Source organism: Acomys russatus, chromosome X, assembly GCF_903995435.1.
Source record: "Acomys russatus chromosome X, mAcoRus1.1, whole genome shotgun sequence".
Classification (NCBI taxonomy): domain Eukaryota; kingdom Metazoa; phylum Chordata; class Mammalia; order Rodentia; family Muridae; genus Acomys; species Acomys russatus.
In genome coordinates this window covers 123,425-147,626 of record NC_067169.1, presented here as the reverse complement: position 1 = coordinate 147,626, position 24,202 = coordinate 123,425, and the positions used below count along the sequence as shown (strand labels likewise).

Here is a 24,202-nt window from a genome sequence, read left to right as displayed (position 1 = left end):
TGTTTTCTTTGGATGTTCACATCTTCAAAGCATATGTTAAGACAGGCATCACTAAATTATCCACTTTCTTGTCTTGTTTGTTGCTATGGTACATTTTGTGGTGTCTTTATCTCAAACAAGTAAATACAGCCCCCTTGCTTTTCCTCACTTTCTGTCTCTTTCCTTGTAGTAATATTTCCAATTTTAGCATGCTTAGAAAGTATCTGTTATAAATCACTGTCAAAGAAGATGGAAATTTAGGTATATACATTGTGCTCTTGGCATTATCTACCAATCATATCATCAGGTACTGAACCTGACTATTATATTTATTTATCTCCTGCAGTGGTCTTGGCATTATAGGCTTAATGAGAATCAGGCACAGAGACCAGGTGGAAGCAATAGAAATGTTTCTGGATCTTCGTGCTGAAATGTGAATTATATTTTAATTAAATGTTCTGTGTTTAGTACCAGGGTTTGAACCTAGAGTCACCCACAGGGTAGGCAAATGTTCTACCATTGAACTTACTTTCAATCCAATTACTTTAAATTTAATTCTAAATATCCACATGTTTCTAGTGTTATTATAATCGGAGCCACATTCAGAATTTGTTTCAGTGTTGGGGAAAAACATACTGTAGAATCACTTCAGGTCCATAAGTGATGGTAGATTTTCAGTTTTAATTTCAAAATAAAAACCCTCATGTTGTAAAGACTATGTGTTCTTCCTGAAAGTCTCAATAGTACACTGTCTTTATAGTATGAATTCTAGGAAAGAAATTTTTATATTTGCTTATGTGAGTGAGTATGCTGCTGTGCTCCTGTGAAACTCTGAGGACAACTATTAGTAATCCACTCTTTCCTGCTGACTTGAGAAATTGAAATTTTTTTTTCTTTTTTTGGTTTTTCAAGACAGTGTTTCTCTGTGTAACAGCTCTGACTGTCTTGGAATTCACTGTGTAGTCCAGACTGGCCTCTAACTCATGGAGATCCACCTGCCTCTGCCTCCCATGTCCTGGGATTAAAGGCTTGTGCCACCACCGCCCGGCTGAGAAGTTGAATTCTTTAGGTCATCAAGCCTGTGCACAGGTACCCTTAGAGGCTTACTCATTTAGTCAACCCTGATATCTAGGAAACTTTTTATCTCAACTTTTGAAGTTTGTATTCTTAAAGTTGTTTCTCACCTGTAAATTTTCTGAAGTCACCAATGTTCAAGAAAAAAAATGGGAGAATCCATTTATTTTAATATTTATTGAAAAAGATCCAGTCTAAAATAATCCTGGATGTTCAGCTCAGAAATAGTAAAATATACCAAAGACAGCTGACCACTTTTTTTAAACCAAGGAGTTAAACTACTTAAGGCTGTTTACACCCAAAAAATGTGCAGTCATTTTCTTAAGCTGCCAGAAAAGTGGCTCATTCTACACTGCCAGAATATTTTATGAAACTGTAGTGCTTTCCAATTATTTGTGGAAACTATGCTAAGAAATAGTAGATGACACCAACCTGGTTTTTCTTGATCTTTAATATGTTGTACATTGAAAATTTGCAGACTTAGACTTGGTATATTTTTCTTTCACTTTTTTAGCTGGTAGTGCATAATACAAACGTTTTTGCACTGTGGGTTTATACAAAGCATCCCACAAAGCCACAGATTTCCATCTTCTTTTCTCATTCATATGGGTTGAAAGTGGTTAGCACTGGAAGGGAGAAGACAGAATAATGTGATATTCAAGGCTGGTGAGACTCCAATCTCGAGATCATATAGGTGGCCGAATGACTTTAACTTTCCAGAGCAAAGGTTCAGAAAAACAGTTTACTGGGTGGGGTTAGGGGATGCTATGGAGAATTTACTTTTTTTGAAATTTCTAAAACCAAGGAGACAAAAAATTCTGAGGGAAATGATGTCTCCATGATTTTCATGTTAGCTTATCCAATGTTACTATATTCTACATTTAAAGTGCCGTGTTTTGTGTGAATGGCTATTTTGCTGATTTCTTTAACTTAGCAGTCTACTTACAACTGAGGCCCTATTTGGACCTTTAAACAAAACATTTATTTGAGAACTTACCATTAAAAAGCTTGTTAATGATGTGCATAACTCAGTGATAAAACAGTAGCTTAGATGCCTGGGCCCTTGGACTTGATCTCTGGTATAATCACCTCACCCCCATCAGTTGTTTGTCTGGACTATATATTTAGTACAGGTTCTGGCCTTTGGTAGGCTCAGCAGCTACTATTACCTGAATGAAGAAATACATCATGTACATACAGATGCACTGCATTACAGAGTTGGAGCTGGCTTTAGCTCCGTTGCTTTAAACAACCTTGGAGATGCTAATGTCTGGTGGGATTGTTTACCATCTATGTCAGAGTTTGGCTAATTTTGTATCAGTCACAATTCCAGAAAGGAACAGAACCCACTTTAACTTAGTTCCTTAACTACCTGTGCTTTGTCTTGCTAGTCTCAAGAGAGACTTTAGATGTCAAAATCCATGTACATCAAATATAAATGTCCTGGTACAAAAATATATAGAGAACTCTTTTGTATTTTAGCTGCCTTTCCTATTTCAAGTCTTCAAATGGCACTACGCCTAAAACATTGCCCATTCTTTCCATCTTGATACTCATTAAATCAGCATGGTTGTGAGATGTCTATTTCAATTTGTTATTTGTAAGTTTCAGTGAGGGAACTGGACTTCTATAACTTACTCAGAAATTTCTGGTAAATCTTTCTACTTGAACTTCTGTTGTATTTTTGTCACCAAAGTGGTGTTAATTACATATTTATACTTTTCAACTTTTTATTTAAATGTTCTAAGAACCCAAGAAAGTCAAATCAGCAAAGACATTAGTGTATTAAGTAACAAATAACTATGTCATTCTTCATTCGACAAAAAGTGCTATTTGACATCTTTTATGCTCTGAGTTACAAGTTTAGACAGGTGACAACTTCTCTTCACCATATCTTATTCATTTGAGCTTCTAGTGTCTATATCTTTTTTCAAATATTTCTCATCTTAATTTGACTTTTTATACGTCAACCAACTTCTTTTGATGATGTCTTTTATAATTTGCTTATTTTTGCCAACATAAGAACAAACAAAAATGTCTCACCTATGAAGTGCATTGAAAGTAAAAAAAAAAACCTTCTGAATATGCTTGACCACTCAAGTATTAGATAAATTAAAAATCTGTTTCAGACAGTGAACTGTTAAGGAAAAGAGAAGTTAGTAGTTGACTTCTTAGAATATGCTGTATAAGTAGAAAATAAAAATTCCTCTGACTTCGATCAAGGGAAACTCTAAAGATACTTGAGATTTCTAATGTGTAATGTAGCTGGAGATCAGACTACAGCCTCAGAAAACTTATTATCAGAAGATGACATTAATTAGAAGACAAATCCCAGGAAGTTCAGCCCAAAGCACAGATCGTGGGTTAGGGATATAGTCAAGTTATCTGAAACACCTGCTAAGAATGAGGATGGCGCTTTCCCAATAGGAAAGAATTTGAAGGACAAAGTTGTGAGAAAAGAAGACAAGCACAGGGTGAAGAGATGGCTCAGCAATTAGGAGCAGTTGCTGCTTTTGCAAAAGACATTGATTTGGTTCCCAGTATGTAGATCAGGTAGCTGACAGCATTAGGTAACTCTAGTTTCTGGGATCTCATGCCCTCTACTGGCCTCTTTGTGTACTGCATACATGTGGTACACATACAAACAAGCAGACAGGCACACACCAATACGCATTTAAAAAATAAATAAGTGAAAACATATAAGACCCCATGCGTACGATATCAAGAAGAAGCAAAAGTGATCCATAGTTACAGAAATGAGAACAATATCATTTGAGTTGTAAGGGTCTTCTGTACTGGGAGGAATCACAAAGAGAATTTCTCGGTTTCCAGAAATGTGTATACCTTATATCAGTGTGAATACATTTATGATTTGTGCATTTTACTATGTATAGGTTAATCCTGACTTAAAAGAAAGAGACAAGATGATACTTGTGGAAATGTTGATCTACGTAGCCTGATGTCTACTCTTGTCCTCATCACTTCCCTTGACAAACTGTTAAATGCTCCCATCTGCTTTCCACTGAAGCCAGTCATTTCTAGGGATGCTGTTGGAAGACTGGTAACTAGCTGTACTTTATTCCCTGTCTCAGGATACTCTCACAGGGTAATGGTTCCACTGAAGGAGTGAGCAGGGTCCTAAGAGCTAGAGTAGTCATTTAGAGGGGTTATGCAATGTGTAACAGGTTCTTTAGCTGTTTAACTGTGTAACCTTTAATGACTTTTCATGGCCATGAAATGAAGTTTCTGCCTCTTAGCACAGCACTCCAAATCATGGCGTGATTGACCGTTTTTATTTTGTTGTTCTCAACGAACTCTTCCTGGATCACATTGATTCTGCAGTGACAGTATCTTCCTTCCTTCCTTCCTTCCTTCCTTCCTTCCTTCCTTCCTTCCTTCCTATCAACTTCTTGTATGTTCAGCAAACTCTGTGTTCCTCAGCTTTCAAACTGTGTTCCCTTTATTCTCTTAAAAAATAGTAAATAGCAAGAACAAAACAAACCGGGGATGGTGGGGTGGTGGAGAGTGGTTCTTTCTTTCTTTCTTTCTTTCTTTCTTTCTTTCTTTCTTTCTTTCTTTCCTTCTTTCTCATATTGTTTCCTATCAGGTTCTTTGTATGTTTGATAAACTCTATGTTCCTTGTCTTTTAAATTACATTATCTTTTTATTCTCTTAAGAAATGGTAAACAAAAACTAAACACCCAAGCGGGAGGGGTAATCGCCCCATGGGGGTAATAATTATAGGTGGAGACATATTTTTAGAATGTAAGGAATTTTACAAATTATCTAAGCATTCTTTCCCTGGGTTAATTCTATTCATTCACAGCTTTTAAACACATGCCACGTTAGGAAGCCCTTAGGTACTGTGTAGATACAGTACCTTTGTTTGGTCTGTAAGTTCTCAGAGAATTCACAGAAATATTTTAAGTCACTATTTTACAGTTGATTGTTTTGAAATAGATTTTAAGAAATGGTTTAAATAATGGTCCTATCAGGAACAGTAGGTATAGTCATGTGGTTTTGAAGAGAACTTACTAGATTATTTGCAGAGGTATGCATAGCTTTAAAGGAAGTAACCCGTGGAACTGAACTAGTTTGCACACTAGTAACCACTCGAAAATGGTCATGGTACTTGCCTCCAACCTACAACCTAACTAGTGAGAACCAACTCCTCCTGCTAGAAGCTGTCACTATGGAACCATTGCCACTATTATTTCTAGGACCCAGAACAAAGCTGGGGAAGGATGATGGCTCAAATGGAGAACAAATTGCATAAAAAGTGTCAAGTCAAATGTAGTGTTTTGAGTTTTTCTTTGTTTATTTTTATGTCCAAAGGACCACTTGCCAGCTGGCCAACTTCTTTTCCTTTCATCCCATATTCCATGATATAAGTCCATTTCAAACTGATACATGAAGCATGAGATAAGAGGTCCCAGGTTTTTTTAAAGCAGATCTTAATATGTCTTTCTCTTTCCTCTTGATGTAAACTCCCAGATCATTGAAACTATCTCTCTCACTCGTCTTGCTGTCTCTGTTTTTAGCAAAGCTGCATTCAATAAGCATTTAATAAAGAACTTGTTTGAATTAAGGACAAGTGAATATATCGATGGCTAACTGTAGTATAATGTGGTGTTCATGGAATTCATGTCAATTCTCACAGCCTAGAAAAGATTTGACTTTAGCACAGAGGTCAGATATTTTGTTAGTCCAAGACTAATTTATTTTTTTAAAAGGTGAGGATCACTTCAATAAAATCCAAATGGTTTTCTCATCAGTTTGAACAGTTTCTTATCTGTAACTTAAGTGTAATTGATTTACTTACTACTATTTTATTCTTGTTTTATTAATTAAAGGCATAGAATTGGTTGTAAAGAAACAGTTAACCTAGGAATCTGGATTCCAGACAATAACTCATGGCTCCTGGTGCAGTTATGTCTTCCTTTCACCTGTTAGGCTAGCTTCTCTGGCTTCCTTGTAGACTTCACTTTGTGCTACTTTTCTAGAGAAATTACTATTTTGAAGTTATGAAGAGCGTTGTTAAAACCCAGCAGTAATACTAAAGCCAATTTGAATCTTTTTGGCATGTACTTTCAGTTTAATAATTATGTTAAAAATTCTTCAAGAATCTAAAGGTATTTGTAAGCTCAGTTAACTTTTTAAACTAACTTATTTGTTCTTTATTGCCTACTATGTGGTTTTAATCACTAAGGTGGAAATAAACAAATGGTGTTTACTGGTTAGACCTTGGATCTCTAATATATACCTGATGTAGTCTTGGGTGTCTTAGTAAAATGTATGATGCAGAAAAAATGGGTTTATAATCCACATTAATTCATTCTGCTTGCAAATAGTGTTCCATATAAGCTATATGCACATGCATTGATAAAATTCTGGGTTGAACTTACCTAGGAAAGACTTTCTTTTTGTTCTGCTTGGTGAATATGAAATACTTAAGGAAGAGTAAAAGATAACTAACCAAATACACTTGAGATACAGAATTTTCATTGGATTTGGCATAGGACAAGGACCTGGTTAGGTGATGTGCTAGGGAAGTTATCATATGCTTTAGTTCAAGTCAAGAACACTATAAGAGAATATTGATAAGAGGAAATCTGATGCTTACTTGAGAAATCATTAAAACATGGATTATTCCAACCTTAGTTCTTATCCTTTCAGTTTTGATAGTCTTCTCTGTAAATCAAAGATTGAGATGTGTTCTTTGACAATTTTACACATGTCTGTAATGCATCCTGATCACTCTCACCCCAAGCTCTCCTATCTCCCCAATGCCCCTGTCTATCCCCCTTCTCTACAAATCATCTTTTGCTCATCTTCATGTCTATTCATTTTGTTTTGCAATCCACTCAGTTTCACCAGAAACATCAATGTGACCACAGGTTCAGGACTAACTCTTGGAGCCTGGAAGACGTATCAGTTGGCACACAATTCAAGGCAGTGTCTCCCCTTATTTCAGAATGTATTCAGTAGTTCAGAAACAAAAGGCCTGTGAGCTTCATCCATGATTATTGTCAGGTCCAGTCTTTTTGTGAGGGATCAAGATAGGTAACTACAGTTGCTCTGGGTTTGATTTCAAGGGTTGTATTACGTATAGAGGATAAAGTATTAGTCCCTTACCCTGTTTTCTGGGTATTACATATTTCCTGGCCTCATCTTCTATGTTTTCCCCAAACCTTTTCTAGGGTGGTATAAATATCATATTTTAGGGTTGAACCCTCAGCCTACTTGTGCAATCATGAGTCTCCTTGCTCACCACTAACTGTTTATGGGACCAGAGGAACATTATAGAACAGCAGCTGTGATTGAAGGGTCTAGACAGTCTAAATTTAAAAGTTTTCTTGGAAAAATCTACTTAACACAAAGAAAGAAATTCATTCTCAGTTAACAAATTATCAGATTCCTACTATGTATAATATACTACCATATAACACAAAACATTCTATTTTGCTGTCTTAGGCACTAACACAAAGGCTCTGGCCTTTGCTAAATTATTTAAAAGCAGACTCTCTTTTAACAAAGGAAGAAATATTAGGTACCCTAAAAATTAACTACCCTAAATACTTAGTATTGAATGTATGTATGTATGTATGTATGTATAGGATATGATGAAATCTATTACTGATGACAAAATTGGAAGGTTAGTTAGGAAATGTTCTAAAATATGTGTAGAATCTGACTCTGACATTTACTTGGTATGTGAAATTCATTTCCCTCATCTATAAGGCAGGGATTTGAATATCTAACATAACCTTTAAAATGTAGGAGGTTTAACTTTTTAAAGTTTTAATAATTTTTATGTTTGTGGTATGTAGTGTGTGCATGGTGGCATGCCATAGCACTGATCTGCAGGTCAGAAGACAGCTTGCAAGAGTCACTTCTCTCCTTCCAACCTATGGGTCTTGGAGACAGAAGATAGATCATCAGGTTTGGCATCAAGTGACTTTATCCACTGAGCAGTCACCATTGACCCTAGAGTTTTCATTTATAAATGCACTTTGGGCACATATGCTAAATAAATGGTAGCTGTCATTACCAATAGCATATTTAACATCATAAGCATGTCTATAAATTCTTTGGTGACATGAATATAGTTAGTGAGAAGATGTCCTAATGTAGATGATGTAAATTACACTTTCAGAGTAAGGAATTCAGTAACTATGTTAAAAAATAATAAGGATTGTAGTGAGGTATCACTGAGGTGGAAAATCTAGCAGTATGTACAAATTATTAATGACCTGTATACTAAAAGAAGTGATAACAAGCCCAAAGTTTAATAGATAAGGTATAGAGCTGAATTTCAAATATTCAGAATTAGAAAAACAGTGGCCATTGATTAAGGATTTACTTTCATCCAGTCTTATTTGTAAAGGGTTTGTTAAGAATAAAAGTCTTTATTTTGCTTTCTGTTAATCTTTTTTTTTTTTTGAAACACATTGATCCTTCCTCTTAGATGATGCAAACATCCTTTCTGCAGCAACTGTTGTGATCAGATATTTCTTTAAAATTTCCTATCACTGACCTAGTGATTCTTTTCCACCTTGAATTTTACATTAACATAGATTTTCTTTCATTTTAAAAGGTTTTGAGAACATCAGCACTTTAATGTAGCTTTTGTTTAATATTTGCCATTTTTTGAAATGAGGGTCTTACATGTAGCCCAAGTTGTCTATATGAAGCCCATGTTACCTGCTTCAGCTTGTCCCTAGTGCCAGGATTACAGCTAAGCTTTTTTTTTTCTTTTTCTTTAAGTGACAAACTCTATAAAATTGCTGCAGTTCCAAAAGAATGCCACCTCCTTTTCTCTTTCCTCATTCAGTAATGCAGTGAAAGAAATTAGTTTCTGTAACATACAACATGCACTTTTATGCTTCTTTTAATTATCTCAATTTCTTTTTTATATATGTACTATATATAATAAGTCTTAGATTTAAGTGTCTGAGTATTTGAATACTTATAACTACTGCTTTATAGTATGACAGGTAAAAACATTTGAACTTGAAATGATGTCTACCTTAAAACCAGTTCCTCTGAAGGAGAAATTTTACTTTTTATTTAAAGACCTGATTTAACTTTCTAATAAAGTTTTACAAGTATGAAAATGTAAAATCCTGTTATTTGGTGATTTGTGATGTAAGAAATACTATTTTTATTAAAAATTTAAAACTATGAAAGGGGTATTTATAGAAGAGTTCTATTAAAACTATAAAAAAAAGGTCTAATAAGCAGCTAACCACCTTGCTCAAGAGAACAAAAAGTATTTCAGTGTGTTTACTTGTAATTACCAAATGACTTTCAAATTGTGAAGCAAATTACCAGTAGTAAGTTGATTAAATTTTGATTTTTCTTGAACTAGGTACATTATAGAAATCAAAGATATCTGATTCTGCATATCTAGACAGTCTTGGCTTTGGGTACTCTATGGCCCTCAAGTCATCAGCTAACTTACACCAATATAATTTTTATGACCATCTTCATGGAGAGTGTTTGCCAGTGACTAGGAAGAGAGAAAGAACTTAAATACTACCTCATTTTGGAGATCTTCAGGTGGCAGGCCTGTTCATTTTCAAAAGAGTGGATATACCAGAGTACATTCTATTTTACTGTCTTAGGCACCACTGGCTTCTTAGGGAGATCAAAATTCTCTTCCTGTTGCCCCTAAAACTATCTTATAGTGACGTCTAATGCATACAGTGCTAACATCTTTGAGGAGCTGACATTTCTTACTGTAAATGTTGCGTATGGAAATAATTTTATTCTATATTGTAGAAAATGGATATACTCCTCGTTGCTATGGATATATGCTTTTAGTTTTAGTCTCGAATTTCAGAAGTATAATTTTGAAAGTCCATTATACACTATACATTGTGGTAACAGATGCAAAATCTACATTCAGTTTGCAAAGAGTTGTAGAGAGACCTATCAATGGTTTACTTTTGGCTAAAATGGCACATTGTATATTTTTCAAACAAAAATTTGAAATTGGCTTATAGTAAACTGAACTAGAAGCAAATGCTTTCTGTGGCTTTTTGTTGGATGTATTTTGTACATGCAGCTTGATGGGTTGTTTTAAGACATTTTGCCTTCCTGTCTTCAAAATGATCTCCATGCTACAGGCTGCTTTCAGGTGAGGAAGCATGTGCAGAGGGAACCCCAAATTGCACTATGTATGCCCCTTTTTGGGAATACTCAAACGTGAGCAAATTATTCTGTCACTAGACTAGTATTTTTTTATGTTAAGCATAAATTAAGGACAACAAAATCCAGAAAGTGGGCCTGGAAGGTCACTGGTGCCAAAAACCCATGATGAAGAGGAATAAAGCTGAAAAGTTCTGGAACCACAGAAAGAAGGATTGGTTTGCTCAATACCAAAGTAGAAGCTCAAGTTTTCCCTGCTCCTTAGACTAGGTTTCTTGGGGGAAACATTTATTTTTGGGCCAGTGGCCAAAATAGGAATTGGCCAGGGGTCTAAAAGGCTAATGGCAGTAAGTATCCTGCCTGGATGGAACTTGATGCTAGACGTCGCCCCGACCCCCCCTACCCCCCCCCCCACACACACACAGTGCGTAGGCTGCTGCTAGGATTTTTTTAAAAAATCCTGGTTGATAAGGGAAAACTGCCAAAGGCTTTTTCAGCACCGCCAAGTCTTCAGGATGGCCACTGCTGGAACTCCTGCAAGTAGTTTACTGGATCCAGGGCTCAAGCTCCACCGGCAGCAACAGTCTTAGGGTGTGTTTGCAGAGACCTCAGGGCACACAGCCTGCTGTGGGAGGGCGGGGTGCCTATGTCGGTTGTGAGGCATGCGCGGCTCTGCGCGCGGCTTCTCAAAAATGGCGGCGGCAGTGTAAAGTCTGGTGCCTGCTCCGGGGAACTAGCATGACAGAAGTTTTGTTGCTCGGGTGGATGAGACCCGAGGTGCGTGGTGGCCCTAGTCCCCCATGGGTAGTGGAGACAGAGTCCTGGAGTCAGAGTCCTGATGGCTGTCTGCAGGGCAGGCGGCCAGGAGCCTTAGGGGCAAGTCCTGCACTGGGAACGCCCCCTTACTGCCGCGCCAGCGTCCCGCCTCGGTTTGTCCTGACACCCCTGTCTCACACTCCTGGACGCTTTACCCCAGATGCCACGGCTGCTGTGTCTCACTTAGTGTTCTCTGTGGGCCATCTGTGCTGCTAGAGTGCACTGCCGCCCTTCACACTACCCTGGAGCTCCTTCACTGACCCATCTTGCTGCAGGCATTCAGGCCCCCGGCCCAGCTCCCTCCCGGCGGGGGGGGCCCCCTTTCCAGGAGCACCGACAGACACAGCACTCTGCAATTCTCTCCAGGGTAGGTGAGGTCTGGGGGCTTTGAGGGTGCTTGGTGGGGCTGAAGGGCAGGGATGACTTCGAAAGTGTTGGCCTTAGAACAGGACTTGGGAGGTAATTTGGAATTTGGGAGGAAATGTCAGCCTAGAAAGATACGCCTGTGGCCTGGAGCCTGCGCCAGTCTGGTACCAGGTGTGTGTGTGTGTGTGTGTGTGTGTGTGTGTGTGTGTGTGTGTGTGTGTGTGTGTGTGTGTGTGTGTGTGTGTGTGTGTGTGTGTGTGTGTGTGTGTGTGTGTGTGTGTGTGTGTGTGTGTGTGTGTGTGTGTGTGTGTGTGTGTGTGTGTGTGTGTGTGTCTGGTACCAGGTGGTCAGCAGGCAAGTAAGGCTTGAGTCTAATGACCACTGCTCTCTTAACTTAGAACAGCAATGTAAAAATTCCTCTCCTTTTTATTTTTACCTTTTAAAACCTGAGTAGTACTTGCAACCCAAGAGTCAGAAAAAGAGATACTAGAATTTGAGTGACTTTTTTTTCTGGAGGGGGGTTGCCTTGAGGTATATAGGTAGGTTCAAAGGCTGAACAGTAATCACCCCTGACCCTCCTCACCTCTTGTCCTGTCTTATATGTGGGCAGCTCACATATTTACTTACAGGTTCCCATCTGAAGCTACTGATGTTTTAAAGAAGGTTGTTATACCTTTGCCATTCCTCAAAAAGTATGATTACAATGTGAAATCTGTTTTTATTTTTGAAGGAGAACATTAGCCTTTATGACGTACATTTAGTGTGACGTTAGAATGCCTTTTGGTTACTAAGGGGAAACTGAGGCAGGAAAAATATCTTATGGTACATGATTTTCAAATGTATTAGAGATGCTTGTTTCCTCAGAGGCTGTTAGCTGTGGCAATTTCAATTCTTCCAGGGACATTATTACTGTTCTCAATCTAAAGGGAAGAATATTGAAAGATGTACTTGAGGACAAGCAGTTGTTTCATAGTGGTAATTCATTTGCATATACTTGATTCTTTCTAATTGCTTGGGAATGTTGTTCAGTAATGACAATTTATAATGCCTTTCCTTAAATAACTTATTTATAATGATAGGTGCTCTTTTAGGCTGTGTGTGGTTTTTTTGTTTTTGTTTTTTTGTTTTTTTGTCTTTTGTATTTAATGGGAGGAATGTGAAAAGTGAGTCTAATTAAAATTTTGAGAAGACAGTGAGTTTTTTTAACCTTATGTTAATCTATAGCTTTACCTATCATCTTTACAATAGTTTGAAATTTATAAAAACTTAGTTAAACCATTTAAAACAGCTTTGAAATGTTTGAATACCATGTATGTCCTCCCTATGTACCTGTTTACCCTAGAGAACCTGCGTTGCTTTAGAATTAGTAATTTGGAGGGAAAAAATACTGTAACTGGTATTCACTATCTATATGGGGATGTTTTATAACTGGTAATGTCTTAAACGTTCACAGAGTTGCTCTTAAGCATCTATTCTTATTTGTCATGAGACATTTGTCAGCCTTTTTGATTTATGGCTCAGTTAACAGGTCTTCATAAAACACCAGTGCACTTTTATTTTATGGAATCCACCCAGTTCAAGGTATATTTTCAAAGCCCATTGTGCAGTTTAGTCTCTGGTGTTTAAGGCAACCAACCCATTAGTACCTTATCTCTGTATATTTCAAATTTCCTAAGAAAAATCATAATTGATAAAGAAGTATTTCTTTGACTAAAGAACAACTCCAATATTTTGCCACTCTTCTTTACATTCTGGTTGTAACCAAGAATTACTTCTGACTTCTGTGATCTTTGTGCATTTTGTTATGAGTATATGAAGTTATATATTTTTATGAGTGATTATTTTCTGATTAGGCCTGTGGAAGACCAGGGTTATATTGCTAGTGTAGTTGAAATCAGTATGCATTTTGGAAATTGAGTCTTTTTAAATGCTAAGCAACTGCACATTTATAAGCCAGTAGCTTAGGTTATGACTAGACTTACAAACTACTTTCCCTTTTTCAAAATATATCTTAAATCTCAGGCTAGATATGACTCTTCTTTTCTTTTGAGTTTCTTCCTTTTTAGCTGCCTGCCTATTTCTCCCAGATGCTTCCTATCATCCCCTTTCCTGCCCCTGTTCTCTTCTGTTGGTGTCTGTTTCCCCATCAGTGAAATGGTCTGGGTAATCCTGGGCTGTCTCATTATGAAATAATTGATGATAGTAAAGTGCCTTGAAAAAAGGCTGAGCAAATACTAGGTCTTTTGAATGAAAATGACTTATCCCTTGTTCCATTATAAGTTAGTTTTAAATACAAACTTTTGGTTTGAATTCTTGGGGTGGGGTATTGTACTTGAGGCATTTATTGCCCCTATCTTTTGGTTAAGGGAAATACTGGGGTGGATGCAAGAGGATCCTCTATTCTTTGAGTTATTAGTCACCTAAGAAACTTAAAGTAATTATAAACATTGTAGAGTTGGTACATGATATCTTCAGATTTGAAGTGACCATAGAAACAGAGAACCTGGGCATTTGAGAATAGATGTTGGTGATATAAAAAGTTTGTCTTTTGTGGCAAGTCTTGATAATGTTTTAAACCTTTTATCCTGAGGAAACTAGAAGAATGCCAATTTAATTTATCTTAAAGCCAAAGTAGTATGATTTGTTTATTTAATTATATATGTATATATGCACAAAATAGTGTTAAATATATTTTCTATCCTTAGTAGCTTGGTTATTGGTTACTCGAGGCACAGAAATGCTTTTATTTCTGTCTCATTTGCAAAAATCTGACACAAATGAATAGTTTTTAAGCAGGGTAACTTAAACAAATTTTAGAACTATCCAAGATTTAAAATGACATGTATTGCTTGATTTTCATGAGTAAGTCATTTTTGGTTATTTTGCCTTTTTTTATCTGGTATAAGTAAACCTTGGTAATCATAGAAATAATGGTAATCATGTTTATGTTGTGATTTCTATTAAACATAGTGTTCCTAAAGCTTTCTTCTACTTTTGCTTTGGGGCATGTGGTAGGAAGTTTTTTTTAACAAGAAACGAGGATAACTGTTCACTTCTTATGTACAAAGTTAAGAGAATTTTCAGTTTTCATGGCAGCTGCATATGATGATGCTTTCTGGTCTAGATGAAGAGTTAAAAAGTAGAGTAAACGTGTTGAATTTTTGTGTGAGTAAAGAGATGGTAGACATTTGAAGATAGAGAATGCTCAACTCCCCTACTTGTGACTTGTGTTTAAGGCTGTGGTCAGCCCCTTTCTAAGTTTATAGGACCAGACTGTTCTAAGAGCAGCGAGCTCACTTTTTGTAGTAATGTGCCATTATTATTTTCAACTTTTGTTTCTCAAAAGGATTAACTAGTACAGAATTCCAGCTATAAACAATTCTGTTTGATATATACCTTGTAATTATTGAGTAATTATTGAAGCATGAATATTGCCAAAGCTTTTATTTTGATATATATGTTATATATTTACATATTTAAATTCAAACACTAATCCAAATATTTTTAAGTTCTCTTACATTTGAGTACAGAAATATGCTTCTTGCTCTGAAGCTGCTGGGTTTTTTGTCTTTGAAAAAATTTAAAGGGCATTATTTGTAGTATTTTTCATTATACTTTAAAATTACTTGGAAGTAATGTCCATATTTATTTTTTTCCATATTCATTTTTTAAACCAACTTAGTAGAATTTCATAAATCATTGTGATAAAACAATCGTTGTGGTCATTATTGAGATAAAATAGCCAACAGTGATAAGTACATTTGTGTATTACTTAGTTTTATATTACTTTATAATCAGTTTTTTTTCATGTTGAGATTTCAAAAGTTATAGATGTTTAAATGTGTAGTTTGCAGATACCTGCTACACGTTTGAAGTTTTACTAGGAATGTTTAGCTTTCTTGTCACTTTAGATAGTAGTTTATTGCATGCCTATCTACAGTCTGTTGTTTAGTAGGCTGCTGTCATCATTTCCATTATTTCTTGTAGGACTGGTGTTAGAAACCATAAATCTAGGCTGCACAGATAATAGAAGCAGGCTGTAACTTGATCTACTTCTTTTGTCAAAGTATAGCCTGTAGTAAAGTTGCATGCCCTGCCATTAACTCTACCCCTTCACAAATGTCAGTAGGTAGCAGGTCTTTGAGCAATTAGCTTATCCCTGTGTTTTAAAACCTTAGGAATTTACAATTGTAAACTGGAATTTTGACAACTCTTGACTTTTCTTTATCTATTATGTGACATGAAATACTACTTTAATATATATAGAAATTCCACCCACACAAATAATTCTAAAATGGCAACTGATTCTTTAACTTGTCAGTTGCAATTTTTCAGATAACTTAAAATTTTGGGCCTGGCAGTGGTGGCGCACACCTTTAATCCCAGCACTTCTGAGGCAGTGGCAGACAGATCACTGTGAGTTTGAGGCCAGCCTGGTCTACAAAGCAAGTCCAGGACAGTCAAAGCTACACAGAGAGACCCTGTCTTGAAAAAACCAAAAAAAAAATTTTTTTTTTGATTCTTGAATTTTTTTCTTTTTATTTCTTTTGTATTTTTCTTTTTTATATTTTTTCTTTTGATCCAAGGTTTCAAGTAACGCAGACTGGCCTTGAACTCCTCATCCTCCTGTCTCTACCCTTTAAGTGCTGTTGGATTTGTTTTGATATACAATTTCTAATTTTGGGGGCTAGATCTTACTAAAACATTACTTAAAATATCTCTAGAAATTTTTATTTCTTTTTTTCTTTGAGGACTTAATTTTTCTCCATTATTTAAATAATCTATTCAATTAACATCCTGATTGTAGTGCCCTTTCTCTGCTCCTGTTCTTGCCAATACACTTCTTCCCCATATTCATCTCTCTGCAGGACTAGGCACATCCTCTCCCACTGAGGCCAGACAAGGCAGCCCATTTTGAGGAACTGGATCCAAAGGGAAACATCAGAGTCAGAGAATGCCACAGCTTCAGTTGTTGAGGGACCTATATAAAGACTATGCTCCACATCTGCTACATGAGTTCTGGGGGCCTAGGACCAGGTTGGTGGTTCAGTCTCTGTGAGCCCCCATGAGCCCAGGTTAGTTGACTCTGTTGATGTGTGCCCATGGGACAAATTAAAGCAGGCTTCACCTGAAAGAGGGAGTGGGGATTGAAAGTGGAGGACAGAGACATGAGAGATATTTAGTCAAGTCTGGAATTTTCTGATCCAGACTCTCTTTAATGTGGATGTGTAAGAGTATCTATAGCAAGGTCAATAGGATCTATTCTTTTTTTTTCATTTTTTATTAATTTATTCATATTACATCTCAATTGTTAGCCCTTCCCTTGTATCCTCCTATTCCTCCCTCCCTCCCACTTCCCCCCTTCTCCCCTCCCCTATGTCTGTGATTGAGGGAGACCTCCTCCCCCTATATATGCTCTTAGAGTATCGAGTCTCTTCTTGGTAACTTGCTATCTTTCCTCTGAGTGACACCAGGCCTCCCCATCCAGGGGATGTGGTCAGAAAAGGGGCACCAGAGTTCGTGTGAGAGTTAGATCTCACTCTCCACTCAACGGTGGAGAATATCCTGTTCGTCGGCTAGGTCTGGGTAGGGGTTCGAAGTTTACTGCCTATATTCTCTTTGGCTGGTGCCTTAGTTTGAGGAGGACCCCCAGGATCTAGATCCGCCTGTCATAAAGTTCTTCTTGTAGGTTTCCAGGACCCTGTGGATCCTTCTATTTCCCCATTCTTCCATGCTACTCTCATCTAAAGTTTCAATAGGATGTCCTCTCCTCTGACCCACTTTCCTGGTAAATAACGTTTTTCATGGGACGTATTCCTTGGACTAGTGTCTCGATATCAGTGAGTATATACCGTTTGTCTTTTTTTGCTTCTGGGTGAACTCACTCATTATGATAATGTCTAGTTCAATCCATGGGACCTCATGAGGCTGAGAAGCTTCTGTAAGGTAGGAGACACTGTCAGCAGAACAAAGCGACAGCCTACAGACTGTGAAAATATCTTCACCAACCCTTCATCTGACAAAGGTCTATTATCCACAATATATAAAGAACTCAAGAAATTAAACACCACAAAACCAAACAACCTAATTGTGAAATGGGGCTCAGAACTAAACAGAGAATTCTCAACAGAGGAATATCAAATGGCTGAGAAACACTTAAAGAAATGCTCATCCTTGTTAGTCACCAGAGAAATGCAAATCAAAACGACACTGAGATTCCGTCTTACACCCATCAGAATGGCTAAGATCAAAAATTCAAGCGACACCACATGTTGGCGAGGATGTGGAGAGAGAGGAACACTCCTTCATTGCTGGTGGGAATGCAAACTAGTACAATCACTTTGGAAATCTATCTGGTGCTTTCTCACAAAATGGGAATAGGGCTTCCTCAAGACCCAGCTATCCCACTCCTTGGAATATACCCAGAAAATAGGATCTATTCTAACCCCACTCTTCTTAGCCCTCAGGCAGGAATACAATCACCTGAATAGCTCCCTGTAGGAACCTCCTTAATCCTCTGGGTGGTTCCCTGCAAGAACTTCCCTATTTCTTTCAAAAGTAAATAACCCAAAGACGGCAAATAACACAAGACCTCCTTCAGCAAGGGTCAGCAACTCCAAGGTCACAGCATGCAGCCTAAGCCCAGGATTTCTAACATAGCAGAATTTAGCAAGGCTCCCCACACTCTGTAGTTCTTGTAGGGTCCTTGACCCCTCCAAGCTCCCTCAATCATTCCCCCAATTTTTCCATGTGACTCCCCGAGCTCTACTGTTTGGCTGTGGGTCTCTCTTTCTATTAGCTGCTGGGTGAAGCCTTTCAGAAGGTTATGCTAGCTTGGCTCCTATCTATAAGTGAAATGTCTGATAATTAGAAACCTATATGACTTTGTTTTTGTCTTTAAATTCTCACTTGTTCAAGACTCTAGAGTGGGTTCTACACCTACATATCTGTATCTCATTTTCATCTCAGCTTCATGGTATAGGGTAAGGAATGTTAGCCATAATTTAACAAGGGTAAACCTCTGAGCCATCTTCATAGCCTTGCACCCTTCTCTTTTATCTCCTGGATTCATGCACCTTGTAGTTCTAGCTGGTATCAAACAGTCTCTATTAATCTGACTTTTAGAGAAGAAGTTAAAGAGGAATGAGAATGTCTTATGAGTTGCACGTGTATGGGTAGCCTCTAAAGCCCTGGGAGAATACAGATGGAACTGAGGACCAAGAGGACATCTGAGCAAAAATGGGTTTCATAAAGCTAGTGGCAATGGCAGGAGCTTCTTTTATGACTCTAATCTGAAAGTCCGCTTTGTTCTACTCTGTTCATTGAAACTATCAGCTATGTGAATGACTCACTAGCAACTGCGCCCCCAACACTGTATGCTTGCACACACACATAACCTCATAATTTCACTGTCATCCTAACAAAAGATGAAACAGAATTGGATCACTTGACCCCTTCTCATCTTAGTATCCACTTTATAGCCAGTGTTCTCTTAGATGTGCAGTTGAGTTGCAAACAGTCAAGCCTCAGTATATTCTTTTTGTGTGTAGAGTTTTGGCTTCTTTCTTCCTCTGAGAAAATTGTGTTAGTTGCCCATAAAGCCACCTTGATTCCTGTCACAACTCCTCTTTGCCTGGGTATACAAGGAATACTTGCCCTGCTTGTACTATGTTACTCTGGGGTTGGAACTTGCTCAGCTTTTTATACAAAGCCTGTTGGGTTTTAGGAACATATACCATGTTTCTAGGGGTACTCTAAGGCCCCCAAATGAAATTCTGTTCTTTATATAACAAATTCAAAAATCATTTAATATCTTAAGTTAATTATTCTTTCTGAGAATAGAATATTATTTTAATCCCATTTAATGCCTATAATTTTGTGGTTTATTTTTTAAGATTTCTGTATTTATTATTCATACAGTAGCTGCCTGCATGTGAAGCAGCAGTCCAGAAGAGGGCACCAGATCTCAGTATAGATGGTTGTGAGCCATCATGTGGTTGCTGTGACTTGAACTCAGGACCTTTGGAAGAACAGCCAGTGCTCTTAACCTCTGAGCCATCTCTCCAGTCCAATTTTGTTTTAATTATAATGTTATTTTCTTTCTGTGAAATACCCAGCTTTTAAAAATATAGTGTGTGTGTGTGTGTGTGTGTGTGTGTGTGTGTGTGTGTGTCTATTACCATTTTTTTGTTTTTACTCTTGTGTGTCTCTGTATCCATTACCATGTTTTGTGCTTACACTCTTGGAGTTCAAAAGATGTTACCAGATACCCTGTAGCTGTAGCTACAGGCAGCTATGAGTTTCCTAATGTGTTTGCACTGAACTGAACTCTAATCCACTGAAAGAGCTCTTAACCACTGAGCCATATCTCTAGCCCCAGGTTCCTAGTTTTTATGTAGCAGAGTGTGTGTCTCCCCACCACCACCAACCCCCATCCATTTCTTCCTTCAGTCACAAGGTCTTGGTAGGTAGCAAAGCTTGTGTCAAACTCCTGTTTGAGCATTTTAAATGCTGAGATAATAGGCATGTTCTCTGCTGTTAACTGTGGAATGTCTATCCTCATAGTACCAAGCACATCATAGGAGTTCTATCAATACTTGTTAAGTAAATGAATAAACCAAACCTCAGTCACATACTTGTATTGAATAAGGAAACAATAAAGCTTTCAGGAAAGCAGTTATATTTATTGGTGGTCTCAAAGCACTGGTAGTATTTCAAGAAACAGAAGAGGAGGAAAGTATTCCATGTAGTCAAACAATACGAGGAGTCATTTAGAAAAAAACCTTTTTGAATTGGTGTACAGGGTGTATGCAAGTAGTATATGTCTGGTGGTTCTGAAATTGCAGAGGATCTTATTGTTACCACACAGAAAGCTCTGGGTTTATTCTTAGTTGCATAGCCAGTTAAACAGGAGGGTGATTTGGGAGGAAACAGCCCAAATTGTATCTGAACTATGTATTGCTATGGTAGAAATGTATACCTATGGCAAAACAAGTTTCATAGCTGTGTTGTTACACCAGGTAGAACTGAATGAAAGTATAAACCAGTGAGTGCCAAAGGAGAAGAAAATTAGGGGTGTAGCCTCCTAATTAGATGTTGGCCATTGATTGAATATTTGAGTTAAAGAACAAATGTAAAGCCATGTATTGAAAGAAGTATTGGTAATTATTGGATAAAACTATCAGAAGATGTAGAGTTGGGGAGGATGAGGCTCTAAATGCAAATAAGCCTCTTGGTTAGAGGTACAGAAGTCTGTCTAGTGGACTTCAAGAGTATATTCCTTTAATTTCCAAATTACATTTAGTTTACACACCATCATATCTTAACTACAAGATATAGAGTTGGCATGCTGCGTTGAGTTTTTCTATGCACCTGACTATTTTATAATGCTTATTCTGTGTTTTATTCAAATATCAATTTTGGCCTGGATTGAGCTCTATAGGACAATCTAATAAATATGTTTGCTTTAGAGTAAGTATTAGGGTATGTTGAGAGCATGCAAAAATGAAAATCAAACTAATTCATAGCTGTTTAAAACTCTGCAGGCCTCCTAAAAATCAATTTTCTAATAAAATTAATTTAGTGGAATTTTTGAAACAGGCTCTCACTATGTAATCCAGGATTACTTAAAATTCAAGACCCCTTCCTCAGTTTCCTGAGTGTTGGGATTCTAGGCCTATACTACATTATTTACTTGGGTCCTAACATGTAATTCTTGTTAGAAGATTAATTTGTGTAACTTTTCATTGCATTCATGATTTTTCTACTTCTCAGTATTACTATGTGGGCTCTGCTGTAGGCCTCAATTTGAATACCAGTGGCTGCCAGCCCACCATCTACTCTGGTTTACCCTTTAACTTTTAATACCCTCTAAAAGGAAGCCCTACACTTATTCCACTAGCAACTGCTACTCTTACTCTTTTTTTTTTTCAGGCTCATAACTATCTTATCGTTTTTATTTATGGGGAAGTTATTGAAGTGATCTGACTCTGAAACCCATTTTTATTAGTTACCTCTCAGAAATTCATAATGCTTAAAATAAGGCATTAATTCTTTTGCCTTGTAGGAAAATAAAACAGAAGACAGCATGGGACAAACAGTAAATGAAGGTAAGATTTGCCTATCTAAATATTGTTTTTAGTTATATGTTTGTAACAAGTATGTTACTGTATACTGAACTTCTGAAATAAAGCCTTTAAAATGTTATGCAAATATCATAATATATAACAACTACCTTCTGAGTTATATACCCCTTTCTCCATCGAATACTGCTCTCACACTTTGTTTTTAATGTTTTTTTCCTTGAATTATTTCCTTTGGTGTATTTGATAAAAGAAATCCATTCTTAGATTTCTCCTTAGACATATTTTATCAACAACTGATTAGAGCACTGCATTCCTAGAGCACCCTTACTTAGAAGATAATCAAGTACTTTCAGAACTAAATGCCTCTTAATCTCAATAAACTTTTTTGCTTTACTCTAGGCATTCCTATATTTGTTTCTTAACGTCATTGTCTTTTAAAAATGATTTTAATTTTGAATTACATGCATATGTGTATGTCTTTGTGTATATGTGTACATGAGTACAGGTGCCCATGGAAGACAGTGGAAGGTGTCAGCTCCCTTAGAGTTGTGGTTTTAGGCAGTTATGAGCCCCCTAAAGTGGATAATAAGAACCAAACTTGGGTTGTCTACAAGAGCAGTAAGTGCTCTCATTAGCTGAGTCTTCTCTCCTGCCTCCATGCATTTTTGCTATTGCTAGAGATACGTGCTTAGAATTTTCAACCTTAGTTCATAAATACAAAAACTGAAAGTCATGGAGGTAACTGAAGAGGTCATACAATAAATAGTCTTTGCAAAGCCAATGTAAGAATCAAGATCTCTTGGGCCAGGGATTTAAGTTCAGTGTTAAGAGCACTTTACTAGTGTGTGTAAAGCACTTTTTCAGTCACCCCAGCAAATATAAAATTAAAAACAGTGAAAAATTGGCAAATACGAAAGAAATGGACACAGTTCATTTTCGTAACCGTAATATGGATAAGTGGATAGTTCTTTCATCCTGTCTTTCTGTAGTTAGAAGTTGGCTTCTTATGGGCTTATTAATATACTACACATGTTCATACTTTGTTGTGCTTTATTTCCAATAATATATTCTTCACATATTTGCTTCCTTGTTCCTTGTTCAAGTCTTGTATCTCTTATTCTGATTAAATGCTGGGTTCTGAATTCTGTCCTTTGAATTTGTTTAGTTTTTTGACTGTTACCTTGGTGTAGTATTTATCAACAGGTTCTTGATTTCCCTAGAACAAGGCCCATGCCATTACAAATCTACTCTTTGTTTTAAAAGTTTTTACTATACAACTACTTAGTATTAGTAAATATATGCGTGTGTGCTTTCTTCAGACAATTTGAGCAGAAATAAAGCTGTATATTTCTACAATGTATTCATATATCAAGACGGGGTCTCTCTGTGTTAGCCTTGGCTGTCCTGGACTTGCTTTGTAGATCAGGCTGGCCTTGAAATCACAGAGATCTACTTGCCTCTGCCTCCCACAGTACTGGGGTTACAGGCATGGGCCACCATGCCTGGATGGATTTCTTAATCAAAACCTGAAAGATACACTAATCTTTAGTATATGGAGACTCTGAGCCCTGAGATGCAAGCATTCACATTTAAGATAATCAAAACAGTTTGAAAAACAATGATACTGTTGATTATTTCATGATATTAAGGACTTGGATTAATTTTTACATTATGCTTGTTTTATATATAATTTTTCTCATATATATTCTAGTTTGTCTGAGTGACAGTGTATTTTAGATTTGATGACATCTCAAGGATTTTGAGTTCTCATTTATTATTTAGTTTAGCATAGAGGAAATTGAGTAGTTCATTGAAGCACATTGTAGTTTAGATTACATGGAATGTCTTGAACACTGGAAAGCATCACTTTCCTTTTAGGAAATTATTTCAGGCAGTTTAAAGATCCATCAACACTTCATTTATATATATTGACATATTTGTTCAACAAATTCTTCAGTGCATTCTATATACCAGGTTCTGGTCTCTGTAGTAAGGATACAGTACTGAGCAAGTCAGAATTAAATGCCTGCTTTTATAAACCTCTTATTTCAGTAGTGAAAAATAGAATATACAAAATGGACAAGTGTAGGATGCAGTAGAAATTGTTAGGAAACATAAAAATAAAGATAATCATAAAACAGGTTCTCATTAAAAGTTAATTTAATTTTATAACTTTTGAAGTGCTTTCAGATTATTGCAGTGGTATCTTCTTTCCTTGTGGTTAGAAGGAGTGGATATCAAGAAGGACTATCAAGAGAAAGCTACTCATCCAAGTACATCTTCTGTGCAAAGCAGTAGGTTTTTAAAGTAATTTAATACACCATTTTTCTTCCTCAGTGTTATAGTGAACACATGAGTTTTTTGTTATAATATGTATATAGTAACTCCAGTACCATAAAATCTTACTTGTAGAAAAGGTCAAAAATTTACTGTACCATTGTAACTTTAATTTTATTTAAAGATGAGCTGATAAGGATTGCATGAAATTGCAATTATAAGTGTAAAATTGGTCCGATTTTTAATGATAGAAATTTGCCATTATTTAAATTTATTAGCTTTTTATTTTAAAAATGAGATTAATCAAGTAGGCAATTATAGGAAGATATATTTCAGGACCTAGACCATGTCATTTAATTTTAGTAATCAATGAATGTGTGTTAGACAGGATTTTGATCTATTTTTTAAAGCTGGTACATCTGTAGTACTTAAGATAATGCTTGGCACATATT

General features: G+C 36.7%; 1 protein-coding gene across 1 annotated transcript in view; it reads left to right on the top strand.

Moving 5' to 3' along the window:
• The first annotated feature begins 10,886 nt into the window (after positions 1-10,886).
• Scml2 (Scm polycomb group protein like 2) overlaps positions 10,887-24,202 on the top strand; it is a 112,521-nt gene continuing 99,205 nt past the window's right edge. Inside the window, exons 1-2 of the mRNA XM_051141724.1 lie at positions 10,887-11,389; positions 21,455-21,497. Of these exons, the coding sequence (XP_050997681.1) occupies positions 21,476-21,497 (22 nt within the window). The 5' untranslated portion in view covers positions 10,887-11,389; positions 21,455-21,475. The remainder of the gene's footprint in view (positions 11,390-21,454; positions 21,498-24,202) is intronic.